The sequence below is a fragment of the Castor canadensis genome, chromosome 12, assembly GCF_047511655.1.
Source record: "Castor canadensis chromosome 12, mCasCan1.hap1v2, whole genome shotgun sequence".
Taxonomy (NCBI): Eukaryota; Metazoa; Chordata; class Mammalia; order Rodentia; family Castoridae; genus Castor; species Castor canadensis.
The window spans coordinates 85,829,252-85,847,763 of NC_133397.1; the positions used below are offsets into that span (position 1 = coordinate 85,829,252).

The 18,512-nt window shown below is 40.4% G+C and overlaps 1 protein-coding gene across 1 annotated transcript in view; it reads right to left on the reverse strand.

Annotated features, from left to right (window-relative positions):
* Aff3 (ALF transcription elongation factor 3) overlaps window positions 1-18,512 on the reverse strand; it is a 494,906-nt gene that overhangs the window by 399,600 nt on the left and 76,794 nt on the right. The window contains exons 2-5 of the mRNA XM_074050356.1: window positions 9,543-9,617; window positions 7,145-7,265; window positions 5,544-5,856; window positions 5,040-5,425 (exon numbers count right to left, since the gene is read on the reverse strand). Of these exons, the coding sequence (XP_073906457.1) occupies window positions 5,040-5,425; window positions 5,544-5,856; window positions 7,145-7,265; window positions 9,543-9,617 (895 nt within the window). The remainder of the gene's footprint in view (window positions 1-5,039; window positions 5,426-5,543; window positions 5,857-7,144; window positions 7,266-9,542; window positions 9,618-18,512) is intronic.

Genomic DNA, 18,512 nt, shown 5'->3' on the forward strand with positions numbered 1-18,512 from the left:
CTTACCTTTTAGAACCCTCTGGCTGAACATGAAAGGGCTACAAAATATGGAAACATTTCCACAGGCCAGCCTCCATTATGACCTTCAGAATGAACCAGCTAAATTACAGAAAAGCAAGTGCTTTCATCCAGCATGTGAGATCAACATCTGAGTGTCGCCCCTCTGAGTCTATGTAGGATGAGGGCCCCATGTCCTCACCTACAGGATGGAGGGTGTGCACTGTGTGGACAGGAGGTCACTCAGAGCCAAGTAATTGCCAAGCCACACTGTCCTGGAGGACAAGCCTCCTTCTGTCAAGGGTAAGAGTGGAGGTCAGGATGGTGTGAAAGATGAGACCAGCACAGATAGGGAAACTGGGCCCTCAGGTTCTACATACACCCTCATTTCTTCAAGGAGCAATCTGAGCACACACTTTGATTTGAAAACATTATACATCTCAAATGTAATTAAGAAATTCTGACTGGCATGCATATACAATGTAACATTGCTTTGCAGATGCCTTTCTGCCAACAGGCTGGTGCCCACTTTAATTTGGAAGAAATCCATTATCATACAAAGGTAACCAAGAGTGACAGGAAATACAAAGCCTACATCATTTATCTTCTGTGAACTCAAAAAAAAAAATCAGTTAATTGCTTTTCTAGGAAGCTATTTTATGGAATTACAGCGCTTCATCTTTCTACTCTTACTCGTGGCATAAACAGTGATTTTTTTTTAAAAGCTGGTTATGAAAATGCTATGATTAATCAACACATCTTAAGCTATTTTAAATTATATTTCAACAAATAAAATTCTGATAAACCAAAAATGGTTACTCTGCTCTTGTGGATGAGTTATCCACCACTACTAAAACTCCTAACATATCATCTATTAATTGATATACAAATGTCTTTCCTTATTGACTAAGCTCTGGAAAGCAGGGTTTCCTTTGCCCCCTGGCTTTTCAAATGTGTTCTATTCATAGCCATCAGACCCTCTGCAGTAACACATTCAAATCATTGCTAAATACCAAATTAATATAAAATAAAATGTGTAGGCTTTGGAATACTTGTGCTAAAACTGCAAGCAAACTAATCCCACAGCCCATAAGACCCATACTTTGTTTAAAGATTCTACAGGATATGTTTTTTCTTGGTCCTGTCCTCATTTTACCTTGCCCTTACTGCCTGGTATATAAATTCATGTTTTTTAATTCTACGAAGTTTAAGGCTAATATGAAGCACCTTTTGAAATCCAAAATTATCATTTTGATAAGGATTTCTTATGCAATGAGCCAAAAACAGACAGACTTTGTAGTGGACCACAGTTAAGCTTCAGTGCCTCCAATATCTTAGGAGGGCTCCTAGGATATTTTATGTTTTGTAAAAGTGGCAAGTCCCACAAACCTGTATCTGTCCCTCTACATTAACAGTTCCCAAGGTCTAGACCTGCTAGATCTGGCATTATATGTTAAAGGCAAAGTGTGTATGTGTGTGTTTGTGTGTATCAAAAATAATCCACTTCAACTGGAAATAAAATTTACCATGCCCTGTCCTAGAACGTTCTAGGATGCATGCATGCTTCAACCATTTGTTAAGTTCCTTGCTTCTTGCCTAACAGCAGACACCTTTCCAAGTGGCACTCCAGGGGAAGCTAGCTTAATGAAGGGCGGTGTCAGAAACAAGAGACTCAGCTATAACAACGGAAATATGTTTTTCATTAAACCCAAAACCGAGCTGTAAAACCTCAGCCAAGAGGCAGGTGTATCAGGGAATTCTCTAGAGGCCTTTAACTTCCACATCAAATTGCACTGGATTTTTCTACACTAATTACCTATTATTGAAGACTAAAGAATTATAACAAATAATTCTCCATGGCAGCAGATAGAGAGTGCAGATGTTGTAAGGGAAAGAATGAGGAGTTTCTGCCCTATGAAATCAGGCAAAAGAGATCCACAAATTATCCATTTAAAAAAATAACATAGAAAAATTTTTCCACTACAGGGATGATGAAGGTGAGGGAATTTTCCTAAAGCTAGAAGACCAATTTTAAATTTAGTCTGTACTGTGAGAGAAATTGCAAATTAAAAGCTAAGTGCTAGCATCTAATTTATTCAATTCATGTAGATAGATGTCCTGAAGGTAGATACCACATCTCAGATTTTTTTGTAATCTCTCACATCACACTGCAGTCATTGATCTGATTTCCTTGTGAGGGATGTACTACAGAATATTAAACAGCTATTTTTGCACACCTCCCCCATTGTTTTATGTCATTTTTACCTAACATTCTCTTTCCGCATCTAAATTCTGCACATGGTGATAAGTCTTGTTCTATAGCTAACATCTTGGAAAAGAAATACAAGTCCTCTCCAGATCACTGTCTCTGTAAATGTCCCCAGAAAACATTACCTACCTCACTAGAAAGTAATGTCAGGGCCATTGAGAGGACATTCTCATACTAATGACGTATCTTTATTTAAAAAATACACCAGCGCTTTTCAAATTGTTTGCCACATTAAATGGGTTAGCCCTTCCAAAAAAAATAAAAGTGCACATTCTTTCAAAAGTAAAATCTGACAAATTCTTCAGCTTCTATGTCATGATTGTGGATTTTATAGGAATGACTTAAAATATTGAATTATATACCTGCAAAAAGGTACTTGTTAATGTTCTCCTGGAATTCAGTATCAAACAAGACCACGAAAACTTTGGAGTTTGAAGGGAAGGAAAAGCGACTAATTGCTGAATGAGTCCTTTTCTTACTGTGACAGTGTACTGATGAAATAGAGAAGTGTTTCAAGATTCAAATTACAGTATTTTTCTTAATATGCAAAGCTTTTTACTAAAATAAGAACAGTGTCCCCACTCCAACTTCACCCTACAAACAATGCCTATTGTCACCTCTTTTCTATCAATGCACAATTGGCCTCTTTAATGTAAAAGGACAGAATGTGAGGAGTGAGGACAGCAGCAGGCCGTTCAATGCCATCACATATAGGGAAATAAAATCCTTTCTGTGTACAGCCCTGATTTCTCTCAGTGTGATTGTCTATCTTTCTCTTTCTGTGAAGACCAACTACTGTTATAACATGTCATTCCCAATCTTGGGTCCTCAAAGGGCATCCTGACAGTGTCTTGGTTATTAATGATATACTCAAATGCTTTATGAAAACTATACAGGTATCTGCAATGAGGCTGTACTGGGTATCAAATATATTCATCATTTCAAGCCATGTGTAGTCGTGTGTACCTGTACTCCTAGCTACTAAGAAAGTGGGGGTAGGATAATCATGGTTCAAGGCCATCCCACACAAAAAGTTGCAAGAGTCTATCTCAGAAACAAAATACAAGCAAAAAGAAATGGGAGTGTGGCTCAAGTGGTACAGTGCTTGGCAGATACAAAGCCCTAAATTCAATCCCCAATGTCACTAAAAAAAAAAAAAAAGTCTTTTCTTTCCACCAACTTAATCAACTCACTGAGTTCAAAAATAGTTACCTAACAAATTTGAAGTAGATAAAAATAATTTTAATAAAGAATCAATTGGGATGAAAATTATAAGTGGATTCCTGATCAGTTAGGTTGGTCACCACTGTCCAAGGATAAGCTGTGTCTTATTTGCCAGTAGAGGTCATTTTATGGCAATGATGAAAATCAGAGTCTGACAAGTTCAGTGTTATAAGGCTGAATCTATGTTGGTTTCCTACAGAATTTTAAAAACAAATGTCTATAGAGATTATATTTTGTTTCCAATAATTCATAACAAGCACTTTTTAGAATTCACTATATATATGCAATCGAAAGAAACAACTATTACATGTGTCACTGGATTTCCTCATTAAAACCTGTGTAATCATCTCAGAGTACTGGAGATGTCATCTTTAAGGGCAACATGGTCATCTCCCAAATGGTCCCCAGGGGAGTTCTGAGGTGACAGCTCACAAATGCATAAGCTCAGCCTTGTCAAAAAATGCAACAAGAAGTGTCAAATCATTTGTTTCATTTGGTTATTAAATCAAATAAAGATACAAAGAATATTATGCTCACATTGTTTCTCCACCTTTAAAGAGTGTCAGAAAGAAAAACAAAAACAAATAACAGTTTCTAAGTACAATGTTTGAAAACTCACTATTTTCCCTTGTATCCCATATCACAGAAAAACAAGAAAAAGAAATGTGCAGTCACATTTCTTTTTCATGTGCTCTTGACAACTATCATCAATTTGGAATATGATCTGAGATGTGCTCTTTAAAACTATCTTCATTTTCCATCCAGATTTACTTTTCAAGTGACTAGCCACTGCCTTTTCTGCCACCCATCATTATGCAATGTGCTTATTCAGAATCCTTGTATTCAATACATCCACACCACACATTTTGTAATGCAACTGAAGAATACTCTAGAACAAAATAAAAATGCAAACCAGAAGAATATGATCTAAAGTACTTCTCTCTCTACATATTCTCATTAACTTAGGATCATTTTATATGACAAGGAGTCACATAAGAATTCTGATTTATGTGAATAAATTTGAATCTTAAATATTATAATATGGATAGGGTATCTGGTACATTTGAAAATTCACCATATCCCGTAAATGAACCATTTAAACAAGTACTCTAAAAATTATTATGAAGTCTCCTTTATGATGTTTGTCCTGAAAAAATTTCTAAAATGTTAAATGAGTTTCTAAACTCTTTTACATAAAAATTTTACCTCCTTTGAACACTAAATTATGGCCTTTGAAGTGCTTTTTTTTGGGTATATAATATCTCAGTCACCACTATCTTGTTCACAAGAAGAACAAGCAATTCCTTCCCTAAGTAATACCTACACAGAGACACATCCATACAACTGCATTTGTTCACACTTTAAATACCCTATTATGAAATTTTGAGATTTTAAGAAATCATGGCTAGTCTATGTCTTCCTTTATGATTGCTATGGGTCTTATCACATGAAGCCAGTCACATCACTGACAAAAAGCAATTTGATTTTCAACAGTCAAGCAGTCACATAAATTCTCAGTTGCAGGTGAATGGCTGTGAGAAAGGACTCACCTCGGCTTGCTTGGGGATGCTGAACTTGGAAAGCTTGGCCTTGGCTCTAGCTGACTCTGGCTTGCCGGCTGGGCCCCCCCTGTAGGATGTGCAATGCACACCAGTTTCTGTAGAGGACTTCAGTTTGGGAGACTCATCAGGAGCCTGATCTTGGCCATCCATTGGCCGTACATAGGCGGTTGGTTTCTGCTGGACCAGGCTGGGTTTTGAAGCCAGGGATGGAGGAAAGTTCTGAACACAGTGTCCACCACTGTTGTGCTTAGCTGCCATCGCAGGTGCCCTTTCCTGGGTCTGAAGCCCCACCTCCACATTGCACACTTGCTTGGTCCGTGGCTGCTGTCTGCCCACACCATCTCCAAGCAAGGTCCTGAGAGAGCCCTGTGGTACTGGGTTGGAAGAAGAAGAGGATGAGGGTGAAGGATTTGACACACAGTAATAGGTCTTTTATTATGGTTCTTTGGATTAGTAGATCTGTGCAAAGCAAGCACCCTGTACCCTGATTACCTGTTCTCTGTTGGCCATCAGATGGTGGGTGCCCAGCCTTCTGCCAGCCCATGGTGCCTCTCTTATTCTGCTGCACAGGGACAGCTGCTGGTGTGGAAGATGTAGTGCTACAGACAGATGAGGGCTGGCTTTGGGCTCTTGAATCTGTAACAAAATGTTCATCGATCTTGTTCACAGAAGTCTGAGGAACTCCTGGTTTGGGGACGCCAACAAGATGACTCTGATTGGATCTATCAGTTAAAAAGTCTTTCATTTCATCATAATTGCCTAAGGTATTCTGGATCCGGTTGGAGAGTTCATCCCCCTTGTTAGTCTGGAGAAAGAAAAACACATCCATGCTATTGTTAGAGACAACAGAAACACAGGAAATAATGGACAGATCACAGAGCCCAGGTTAGCACATTCAGAATGAGAGCTGAGAATTGAAATCACAATCCTCACAGTCTCCGATGATGTCTGTCAGCACTCAGCATTGCTCCAGAACTGGAACCCTGTAAGAAGAGCCTTAGTGCACATAAAAAAGGAAGCTTTCCTCAGTATTGTGCTGTAGATATATTATACATATTACCCAGAAATCAGAACATTTACTATAGCAGCTTCACAAAATGGTCTCAATTAGGTCTTTTCAGGATTGGATTTTCTTTTGGTTTTTTGGGTAGTCCTACTGGAAACTTTACTTGAAAATTCAGAATTGGTTTGCTTCCAATTCTTAAATAGCTAATTGTTCTTGTCAGAAACCCTGAGTGACAGGCAAGGGAAATCATGGTGAAGTTAAAAAGGAACATGGGCTGGCCCGGCACTGATGGCTCATGCCTGTAATCATAGTTACTCAGGAGACACAGATCAGGAGGATCGCAGTTCGAAGCAAACCCGGGCAAATAGTTCAAAAGACCCTATCTCAAAGAAACCCTTTACAAAAAAGGGTAGAGTGGGCTCAAGGTGTAGGCCCTGAGTTCAGGCTCCGGTACCACAAAAAAAAGAAACATGGCTGAAGGTGCAAAAATCTACCCGTGTGAACTATTCATAGTTCCATGCAGCCCAAGAGATGAGTGAAATCCGGGAAGATATTTCATTTTAGAACAGGGGTTATATATCTGGTCTCTGATAAAAATGAAAAATTAATTTAAAATTTCTTTTTCATTAGTCTAACAGTTACCCTGATCCTTGCATGATGCAAGCATGTGAAATATGTAACCCAACCTCTTTTAATAGTGATTACTTCCAAAGAGCATACATGTAAAATATAACAATATTACATATAAACTATAACAAATATACATTTGTTATATTTTAACAAATGGCATTGACTTTGAAATCTCAATGCTGAGTTGATGTCTATTTATCAAACAAAATCACAGCAAGCAGATCTCAGTAAAATGCACATTTTAGTGAAGGAGTAGCTGACAAAGACATGTGGTCTAGATACCAAGATTTTGTGGGCAGCAGGGTAATTGCCACCCTTAGTAGCAGAGCGGTCTTCCCTGGCTTAGACAGGCAGAGAAGTAACTATAGTTTGGTTGGTCAACTACTCAGGTGAACATAGCCATCCAAGGGACTCAGTGATGGGGTGAAGGTGAACAACTGAAAAAAAAATCATCTACCTTGTAGGGCTCGCTGAAGAGAGAGTAACTGGAATTAAACGTGCCACCATCCTGCTGTGTTTCCTGATTTCGTCTCTCTCGTTCTTTCCTCCGTAAAGCATTCCTATCTGGCTCATAGACACTGTAGAAAGAGAAAGAAAAGAGAACAACCAAAAAACATTAAAGAGTAAAGCCCAATGCAATATGCATCTGAGTGCAGACATCTGGTTCACGGACAAATGGCGATGACAACATGAACATGGATCAGATCAAAGTCAGTCTAATCAGGCCGTGTGAGTACCGTGCGTGATAATTACATTCCTCAGGGGAAAAAATCCTTGGGACAAGTTCCAACCAGAACTAGGCTCTTTTGCCTAATATGTGAAAGAGGAACTATGTAAGCACCTCTGACAGGAAGAGTCTGAAGTGATCCTAAGGCCGACAGTAATTACAGCAATGTGTAAACAGAAATTATGAGTATACTTCCTCTATGACACAGCCTCTGAGTGTTATATAGGAATGCTCCTGTTTGGGATTTTTTTTTTTTTGCATGGCTGTGTTTCTGTAGCAATTCTTTCATTAACTAGCTCCCTAAAGAGCTGTTAAAACTCTGTGCTGCAGTGGTTTTCACAGTTATGAGCCTTCTTCTGATCTCTGCTAATCAGTCAAGTCGTCAAATGACTACTGAATCAATTCCTCCTTCTGATAGATTTGACACTCTCACTCCTCCTAACTATGAAAAATGTGCCAGGAGGAAAGGGAGCACATGACAAAGGAGAGAGAACGGAAATTGAATTATGTCATGTCATCATAGAACTCAGCCTTTTGGTTGAAGAAAATTAATATCTATTCTTCCAAAATACAATTATGAAGGGGACAGACACCAGACAACTGGAAGAACTAAGGGACAAATCAAGTGTGCCTTCCCTCTAATAAAGGGACTAATTCAACTAGTAGTATGTCTGCTTACTGACAAAGGGAAGCACACTTATTTGTTTGTTTTGTTTTTGGTTCTGAGTAAAGAATTCTGGCCTCAGTATAGACAATAGGAATAACATTATAAAAGTCACACATCCCTCAAAATCAGCACTGTCCTCATTTTCTAGCAGAAGCATTTAATATAAATGACCTAGCCAGCATTTTGCTTAGAGTTCCCACTTGGACTAGTGGGCAGATGGCTGAGCTAAAAGCCAGGACACCTACCTACTAATTGAAGCCCTCCCTAACCAGAGACGAGATGACAGAAAAGCCACTCAACCTCTCTATACACCAGTGTCTTCATTATAAAGCAGGGATATCTGATGGTGTTGTTGTAAGGTCTACCCAGGAAGGTAATCTATAAAAGAGATTTGCAACAGTTTTGGGGGTCTCATAATCCAATGTATTTCTATTAAAATATGGTTAACAGTAAAAGGATCTGTGAGTTCAAAAGAACTTTATGAAAATAATGATTTTTAAAAGCTAAATAGCTATCTATAGTAAAAGAAAACAGTAAATGTGTCATGTAGCTGTAGGGGACAGAAAAAACACAATCATAAAATAAGTATTGCTTATCCTAGCTCTGCCCGTGTGGCTAGAACATATTTTAAATTTGCTGTCTACTGGGTGATGCTAAACATGCTTCTGGCAAGGCTGTTTCAGCCCCTAAGGCATTTAATTTAAATTTAAAATTAGGGAATGTTAAAATATCCAGAACAAGGAGACTATTAGCATTTTAATTCATCCTTAGTACATTACCCAAAGTTATTAGGTTTGGGAATCCAACCCATATCCTTAATATAAGGAGGTTGCAACCTCTAGAATCTTCTACTAACTGAGATGCTTACAGCTCCAATCTTACAGCCACTTTCTAGCATGGCTGTGGTGACAGTGAATAGCATAAAGGAGGCACAAGATGGAAATGACACTTTCATTCATAGAACCAGATTTCTATTTCAAAGAAAAGGGCATGACTGTCCTGCTCTGCTGGTGGGTATTTGTCCTATGAAATCCTGGCTTTTGTGAACATTACATGGATTTCAAGTGGACATAGCTCTGAGCACACATGACTCATGCATAGACATGAAGGAAGGCTTTGACCAACAGGAAAATTCTAACTATATTATAAACTTCTAATTTTTAGGCCAATGCTAGCATCTGTACTCACACACACACACACAATGATAAGCTTGCACTGCATACGTGAGAGCTCTCCTCCTCTGTAGCATGAACAGCTATTAAATAAGCGCCTATGGTTCTGAACTTCACAATAAAGACAACCACAAATGTGCTGGCCACCCTCAGACAGGTCAAGCCAACCAAACGCACAAGACTGATGTGATGCAATGCATGGAGTGGCCTTATGTGACATGAAGCAGGCAGGTGGGCACTTAGGATGATTGCTGGGCTTCTGAGAAGGCACCCATGCCCAAAATAATACCTCCTGCATCTGCTGGCTGATGACTGAAATTCCACAACTAGAGAATCATTCCTCTGGGTTAAGATGTCTTCACCCCTGTAAGAAATATAAACACCACAAGCAGAGAAAATACTTTTAACCTGACCAGACTTTGTTTGGCACCTAAGTGTGTATTCATTTGTAAGCATTTCTTCCAAAGGTCAAAGGGCAAGGACACCAGGGTCCAAAGAGGACCCAAACAGGAGGTACAACAAAAGAGGCAGGGACAGAGTGTAGCAATAAAAATAAATTGTGCAATGTGGCTTAGATCTTAGATGTTTAAGATAAAGACAGTAGGATAAACGCTGAAGTCGATTCGGTAGATAGTAAACAACACATTTACAGGGTCTGAGAATAAGGATCATGTTGTGCCATAATTTGGAAAAGCTGGAGGTGAGAGAGAAACTGCTTCTCTTTAAACTGCCTCATTCCCAACTGCGTTGAGCTGGAAGATACCTAAAAGCACTCCGAGATGCAGCTCATGGCTAGATAAAAATTCTTCAGTGAGGTTCTGCCTGGTTACAGCCATGGCTTCTGATACTGAGAAGGGCTAAACACCCTCAGGACACATATATGGAATCTATTAACAGAAATGTACCAGCACAGTTTTTATAGGATACCACAAACCCCATGCCATGCCTCCACACCATGAAACCTAGCCAAATGACCTCCAGTGACAGTCATCTCCACTTCATTAAAGGAGAGTGAAGGAAACACAGAAATAAAGGCCCTGCTTCTTCATGCCTTTTCTTGGTGTCTCTCCCTCTTCCTTTGTAGGTAGCTCTGTAGCCTCTGCTGAGCACTGAGCCCTTCCAAGTAACCCACCCACTTCTCCTTAACTAGAACCACAACCCCCTCATGTCATTTCAGGCCCGGTGACCTAAAACGTCACCTGCTTCAAGAAAATGCCATTGTAAAAGAAAGGCACGACTTCCTACTCCCAACCTCTCCTTTCGTGTCTATACTTTCACCTTTCCACTAGCACTACATGTTTTGACTCATAAAGACAATGGCTGCTCAATAGCAAGTCCACAATTCCACTAATTATGAGTGGAATTTGTGCAGGTGCTCACAAGCTCACACAGTACTTTGTCTTCATCTCTTGCCATGAAAGCACAGCCCTCCTCACTCCTCTGCCCTTTGAGCAATGTGAAGACCATGCCATTTGTTTTAAAAGCAAAGAACCCTTTTCTTCTGGCATACTGGAAGTCAGGTCAGCTTCCCTGGGGGATGGCTGACTTGTGTTTTAGAGAATTACGATTCCTGGCAAGCCAACATACACATTAAACCCAGTAAGCACCACGTGTGTTTCTTTGTTACTAGCAGATGGTAAAGTCTCTATCATCTGTAAAGTCATTCCTTATTTCCATAAAAACTAAAAAAATCCCATTCCTCAAACGTATATCACCAAATGTATTTATTTATTTTGCCTGGAAGTGGAGGCAGCCAACTGCTACAATATTATTTATTGCAGATGCATAACATTCCCAGAAAATGAACTTTTAAATCAACTTCTTTGAAAAGACTTGTTTATTTTTAGAATTAAAAAATAATATCAAAGGAAAAATATGCTAAAAAGCATTTCTTATCATTTTCCTTTGTTTGTTTTTGAGATTTCTTGTAGGGTTCAAACCACAGCTGATTGTGGTGGTTGAATAGGAATAGATGTCTAAACGTGAAATTGTCATCATTTTCAAAATTATTCCATTCTGAATCATATGGTAACAGCATGACACTAAATAATAATAACACCTGTGAGCCTATTAGCTTCTCCCTTCCACTGAGCTCATAACATTTTAACTGTATGTACACAAAGTATTTTTATAATGTCCTTTGGAGAAAGACAGATGGTGAATATTATCACCAGGTTCACTTTGTAAAAAATCGAGGAACTGAGGATAAGAAGTTGATCACAAAAATGATGTCAAAAAGAAGACACCATGTAGGGGGACAGCAATGTCCAAAGGACTTTATTCATCTTTCCCCAGAGAAGAGGAGCTATCCATGTACTAACAAATACGGTGCATGAGCTCCACAGGATCAAAACAGGACAAAAGAAGTAAAGTGCAGCTATTTCTCATTCAGAAAGAACAATGAAGAGATTTATGAACAAAGTGCTAACTTTTATAATTTTTTATAGCCCCCAAATAACAAAAGAAACAATCCATCTTGTTTCACAGAACCCACGTAAGGCATATCCATGGAACCTAGAACTACGGCATAAAGGACATTACAGATTCAAACGTGAGCCAGCTAGGGCTGATGGTATCACCATTTTCATCAAATGGGGCCCATTCATTAGCCCTCTCCAATCTCTCCCCAGGCTTCCCTACTGGAAGAAAAGGTGCTGGAGTTAGCACAACAAGCTCCTCCAGCTGAGCCATGCTTGACTCAGAAGACCCAGCTGGCCAGGAGGAACTGCCTCCCCGCCTCCTGTGCTCCTCCATGTACAGCCTACTGGCATCTGAGTGCTGCTCCAAACAAGCTGCATTTCCCATGCAGGAGACTTTCAGCCAAGAGTATCTGAAGCCAACTATACCTCTTTATTGGAATCATCAAAGTGCTTTATTCTTAAAAATTACCCTACCTTCTGGTATGTCTCCAGAAGTTGGGGATCTGCATTAGTCTATCTTCTATAACAAAACGCCTGAGGCTAGGTAACTAGAGGCTTCCTGAGTTCACAGTTTGGGAAGCTAGATTCAAGACTGAGTGGCCCCATCTGTTTGGCCTCTGGTAAGTACCTTCTGGTCATAATACAACATGGCGGATACCATCATGGTGATGCATGTGCAAGAGGGAGAGAACAATCACAGTCACATGGCAAGACAGGAAGCTAGAGGGAGTCAGTACCTCTTTTTGTGATAATTCACTTTGGGAACAAAATGGAGTCCCACAAACTACCCCCTTTCTAGGGCAGTACCTCCAATGACTTAATACTTTTTAAAAGTTCTACTACCTCAACCTCACCACACTGTATACCAAGTTTTCAGCACATGAACCTTTGGGGGCACTCCAACTATCTCCAAACCACAGCAAGGTCTAAGTAACAACTAAGTTTAAGGAGATAAAATGAACAATATCTCTCCTATCTTTTGGAGAAAGTTGGCATGGTGTCCATGTTTAAAAAACACTGTCCTTTTCAAAGAGCAGAAATACAATTCAATGTAGGCCAAAAGTATTTCGTGAATTCCAGTGTGTCAGATGGTAGGGAAACAATCAGGGCTGTGATCAATCTATCCTGTTGCTGAGAAGCTAACAGGTGAGGAGAAAGAAGGGAAGGGAAAAGGGAGTCCACCCAGAAATAGACAATGTGGGCACCATATTTTCAGAGTGTTGGAAGAAAAGAACAGAGGGAATCGGGAGGGCCTCCTATAGATAAGCTTTAAGATGGATCTTGAGAAAAGGACAGGTGGAGGAGAGGGCAGGGAAGAAGGGCTGAAAGGTACCAGATATACACACAGATTGCTATTAAGTGGCATTTGATAGTATGCAGAGGAAGTGACCTCTGCCCTCGCCAGACCACCTTACTTCTTTAACAAGCCAGAATTCTACATTTAGTTTTATGTCCTTGGCTTGCCTATGGATAAACCTGTGTTGCTGTTGCCCCCTAACAACATCTGATTCCTTCTGCTTTCAGCAGATATGGTTTGTAGTGAATGAGGTGGGGGCAGACACATTTCTAGCATTTTCTCTGTGTCTGCTCCCACCTCATTCACTACAAACCAAATCTGCTTTCAAATGCTCTCTTCTTCTTTACAGTTTGCATCAGGACTGGTCCTTGGCAGCCCAGCCACAGAGAAGACAATCTTTCAAGACGCTCTGAGTCCTGGGACAACACACTAACATGTCTCCTGAGGAGGGACTGGCACCATGAGGGCAAACAGGAAGAAGAAAAGGCAAAGAGTGGCAAGGAGAAGAATGTGCCTCCAGAATGCCTCTCCAGAGCAACAATGTTAGCGACTGTGTGTAATTAAAAAAATTTAATCAAACACTCCAAAATTATAGCAATTGCTTTAAATTTAATGAGTCAAACTAATTAGTATCTCCTGTTATTTATTAAGCAAATAAGAAAAGATCAGTAATCCTTTCTTAAATTAGAGAAAGGCTGTTGAAGTGTACTTGCAAATTCCCTCTTTAGTCTGTAGAGTTGGTGGACTGAAAGGCAGAAAGGTGGTTGAGATTGAACAGTAACTCAAGAGAGAAGGTGAGGATGGAGTTAGAGTTTGCAAGAATCTCCCAGAAGAGTCCTTCAAGCCCCTGAATTGCTGTGGGTACGGTGGTGGAGGAGCAGTGGTGGTGGTGGTGGTGATAGGAGAGTGGGTGCAGACAGTGGTGAGGGTAGTGGTGGTGGTCGTGTTGATGGTGATAGTGAGGGTGACCATGGTGGTGGCAAAAGTTAAAGCTAAAGAGTGAGAACTGGTCGACAGTGTGTATACAAACTCTTAAATCCCCAAGCACATTACTATGTCCCTGCTCACTTAAAAATCACTGGGCTTTTCTTTTTAGTGAAATAATTTCAGTCCAGATGGCTTTGCTCTATTTGCCTCCACCAGCATCACATGACTGGCTTGCCATCAGCTTTATAAGCGTGCCTTCATCACATGGGATATTTCTGCCACAGATTCTTCAAAAACATCACTCCAGCCTTTTACTTGTTTGTCTCTGACCACAAAGGTTATCTCCATCATAATTCAATCTTGAAGAAATCCTGAGGGAGCATTTACAGATATCTGCCTACCTATTCTTCTAGACCAGAAATGAGATTAAGGGTATTACATGCCACAATCACTTCTGTACCACATCTTCTAGGAAATCATGACATCAAAGAGCCAACACCCCAAGACAAATTTCACTCACAAATATCCCAAATAAAATTTTGGATGATCCATGCCATCTTCCCATACCCTCCTTACCCATATTAAATTTTGCTAATGACCACAGCTATTCTACATGGACTTTACATGAGTTATTTCATTTAATAAACTTGAAAATCCCAAGAAACATTATCCCCACTTACCAGTAAAGAAACAAGAGGCTCTGAGGTTAACTAACTTGTCCAAGTCACACAGGCAACAAAGTGACATTGCTACAATTTGAAGCCAGGCAGTCTGGCACCAGACATGGAATTCTTAGACTCTGCTGTACTGCCTCCCCGGGGAACGGCCCCCTGACAAGCCTTGACAAATGGTGCCCCCCATCCTTTGTTAGTACATGCCAGGCAGAAGGGTGTTCATTTTCAGATGACTATTTCAGCTCATTCCTCTAAGATCTACTAAGCCTCCTTGGCTGATACACATTCACTTTAAGAATTCTTTTTTAAAAATAAAATAAAATAAAACTGGGCTACCCACTTCAAATGAGACAGTACTAGCAATGAGTTGATATCCAATCCCTGAATTTTTTTAAACATTTCAGGAACTGCAAGGTAAATCAGTTCCCCCATTTTATCCATTCTTATAGGTGTAATTCTGTATATGGAATTTCCTAACTATTATAGAATGTGGTAAATGCATTTTATAACAGAACTGACAAAGACGAGTCACTGCCACAACTTGGTATTGGACACTTACCAGGTCTTTACTGTCCATTTGCTAGGTCCAACTCCATTTCTAACTCTGTGGAAATGATGACTATTTCAACTCTTTCTCATAAATATGCTCTAGTGGGTTTTTAGAGAGTGAGATGACATATAAATGACAGCTTTGCATTTCCAAGGGTTAAATGTTTTTCCTGAGGGATCCTAAGTCTCTGTGCCATGAGAACAAGTGTCAGGCTCTAATGGAATTCTTCCATGACAAATAAACCACTAGGCTGTATGAAAAGCAGCTTTCAAAGAGGCTTTCCATATAGTATAAACAGCAGAAGTTAATTTGAGTTTCTTAACAGGACCTTTTTCCTTTACAATATAAAAGTGCCTTGGGATGAAGCAATTACTCTGATTTACCATCTTCTCCTTGGTAGAATATAAAGATGCAGCAGTGCCTCACAAAAGCAGTAACTTAACCAAATGAGACCCACTTGCAAAGTCCCTACTATGCTATTTCAAAGAATTCACTTCCCAGCAGCTGTGTAGAGCTGTCATCAATCACAGGTGCCCGCAAAGAGAAGCATGCTCACTCCCAGGGCTTTTTATGTTAGAAACAATAAATTATTTTTCCTCCACCAAATTCTCAGTTAAATTTCATTTTTACTTTATAGCAACAGTCTCTAAACTTCAGCTCCTAGGAATTTTTAAAGCTATCTACAGGATGTGTCATATTTTATAACAAGCCTATGTTTGAACACCATCCTTCTCCATACGCTTACTGCTGTGACCACTCAGGATCACAGGCTGGTGCCATAAGTCAGAGGTCAGCAGGCCACCAGGTCATCTTATCTAACTTCCTGACACTTCAAGTAGGTCAGGTTTCTGGATGCACAGCCCGCAGATCCTGAGTGTTAGCCATTAAAGATTGGCTCATGCTCTTCTTTTTTTTTCATTGTTTTATTATTCATATGTGCATACAATGCTTGGGTCATTTCTCCCCCCTGCCCCCACCCCCTTCCTTACCACCCACTCTGCCCCCTCCCTCTCCCCCCACCCCCTCAATACCCAGCAGAAACTATTTTGCCCTTATCTCTAATTTTGTTGAAGAGAGAGTATAAGCAATAATAGGAAGGAACAAGGGTTTTTGCTAGTTGAGATAAGGATAGCTATACAGGTTGTTGCGCTCATGCTCTTCTTAATCCAAACCCTCTACTTTTTCCCTCAGAACCACTGAATGATGAAATGAGATTTCTGAAAAGGAGTAAGAGTCAACCTGGGCTACTGCTTTCTGCTGGACTGCATAATTTACCTGTGACATACAGAACTAGCTGTAGGCCTGAATGAAAATAAGTAGGACTGAACTTTCCAAAGAGTAGAATTAGAAGGATGTGCTGAGGCCATGACTTCTGATACCCAATCAACCTAACAGGTCAACCTTTGTGACCTTCCATGTGGACAACACAGGTGGGAACTGATAGAACAAACTCACTAAGGTACCTGAGAGGGAAAGAGACCATGTTTTGAAGATGAAAATGACCTGTTTGGGTACAGAGTAGTTTTATTTTTTATTTTTATTTATTCATATGTGCATATATTGTTTGGGCCATTTCTCTCCCCTGCCTCCCACCCTCTCCCTCTCCCCGCTACCCCCTTGCTTCCAGGAAGAACCTGTTCTACCCTCTTCCCCAACTTTGTTGAAGAGAAGACATAAGCAATAATAAGAAAGACATAGCAGTTTTGCTTGTTTGACATAAGGACAGCTATACAGAGAGACTCCTAGCATTGTTTCCATGCACATGTATATTACAACCCAAACTGGTTCATCTCTACCAGATCTCTTCACTACTTCCCGGTCACCTTCCCACAGTGACCTCGGTACAGAGTAATTTTATCCACTTAGCTAGAAATCTCAGTAGGTCAAGGGGGCAGAGAAGAGAGAAACAGTAAAACTTCTCAGTACCTGAAGGAGAACACAGAATATGACCTAAGAGGAAGAACCTGTTTATACCATGAAAACAGGACATGGTTATGAGCTCCAGGGCTCAGATCCCAGAGCAGCTAGAAGCTAGGCAGATGCTCCCTCCACTTCTTATCCTGCAGCCTTCCCCACCTTACCTAAGCCCTCAGCCCTCAGTCCTCCCTTCTCACAGTGGAGCTCTCACCTGGGCTCTGCAGTCTGTCCCCTCCACACACACACACACACACACACACACACACACACACACACACACACCATAAATACCACTTTGTCCTGCTGACTTGTTGTCTTGTTCTCCTCTGGCTTTCTGAGATAAAAACAAACTTGTTCAAGCCTCAAGCTAGAACACACCTGTAATCCTAGCTATTAGGAGGCTGAGATCAGGAAGATCACAGTTCCAGGACAGTCCAGGCAAAAAAGTTTGTGAGAGACCCACTCTTAACTGAAAGATCTGGGCATGATAGTGAATACCTTAATCCCAGCTACAATGGGAAGAACGAAATAGGAGAATGGCAGTCCAGGCCAGCCTGGGCAAAAAACAAAACCCTATCTCCAAAATAACAAGAACAAAAAGAGCTGGAGGTGTGACTCAAGTGACAGAGCACCAGCCAATGAATGCAAAGTTGTGAGTTCAAACCCCAGTCCCACCAAAAAAAAAAAAAAAATGGAACAAAAACTTATTCAAGGTCTAAGACACGAGCATTTTGTCCTCCACATGCGCCTACTGTGGTGAGCACCCTCATCAGAGTCCAAACTGATGGCACTGCCTATTCTTGGACTAGGACTTCCAGAACTGTGAGCTAAATAAACATTTGTTTTAATAAAGTTAGCTAGCTGCCTCAGGTACTTGTTGGAGTAAAGCAAAGTCATTAAAGCCAGGGTGGCATGTCTAGAGCAGCTTCTTCATGTCACTGCCCTGCACTCAATACTGAATCCAAATCTGGAAGCCATGGACCTGCAATCCATGGCCCCTGCCATCTCTTCAGCATCAGTCCTCAACCACCCAGTATCTATACCACGGCCTCTCTCTGAGCCCAGGTATATGCTCTCCTTTGTGCCTTGAACACCTCTGCTCTCTACCTGCCCACCTCCTCCTAATCCCACAGGTCTCCATTTGGTGATGCTTCCCCGTGGAGACCACTCCCAGAAACACCTCAACATACCCCAGGGCCCTTCACATGTCCTACAGAAAACTCATCATCATGCATCTTATGCTGGTTATCTGAATCCCCCATTAAACTGTCAGTTCCCCAAGAAGAATGTTTATGTTTACTTTCTCTAAACTATATATTTAGCACCTATGGAGTACCTAGCACAGCAGGCAATGAAAACTATTTTTACTGTAAAAACTCATGGTAGATGAATGTTTACTTTTTTCTCCTTCTTTTTTCAAATTTTGCCCACAGGCATATCACAATTTGAACAAACATAACTAAAATCCATTCAG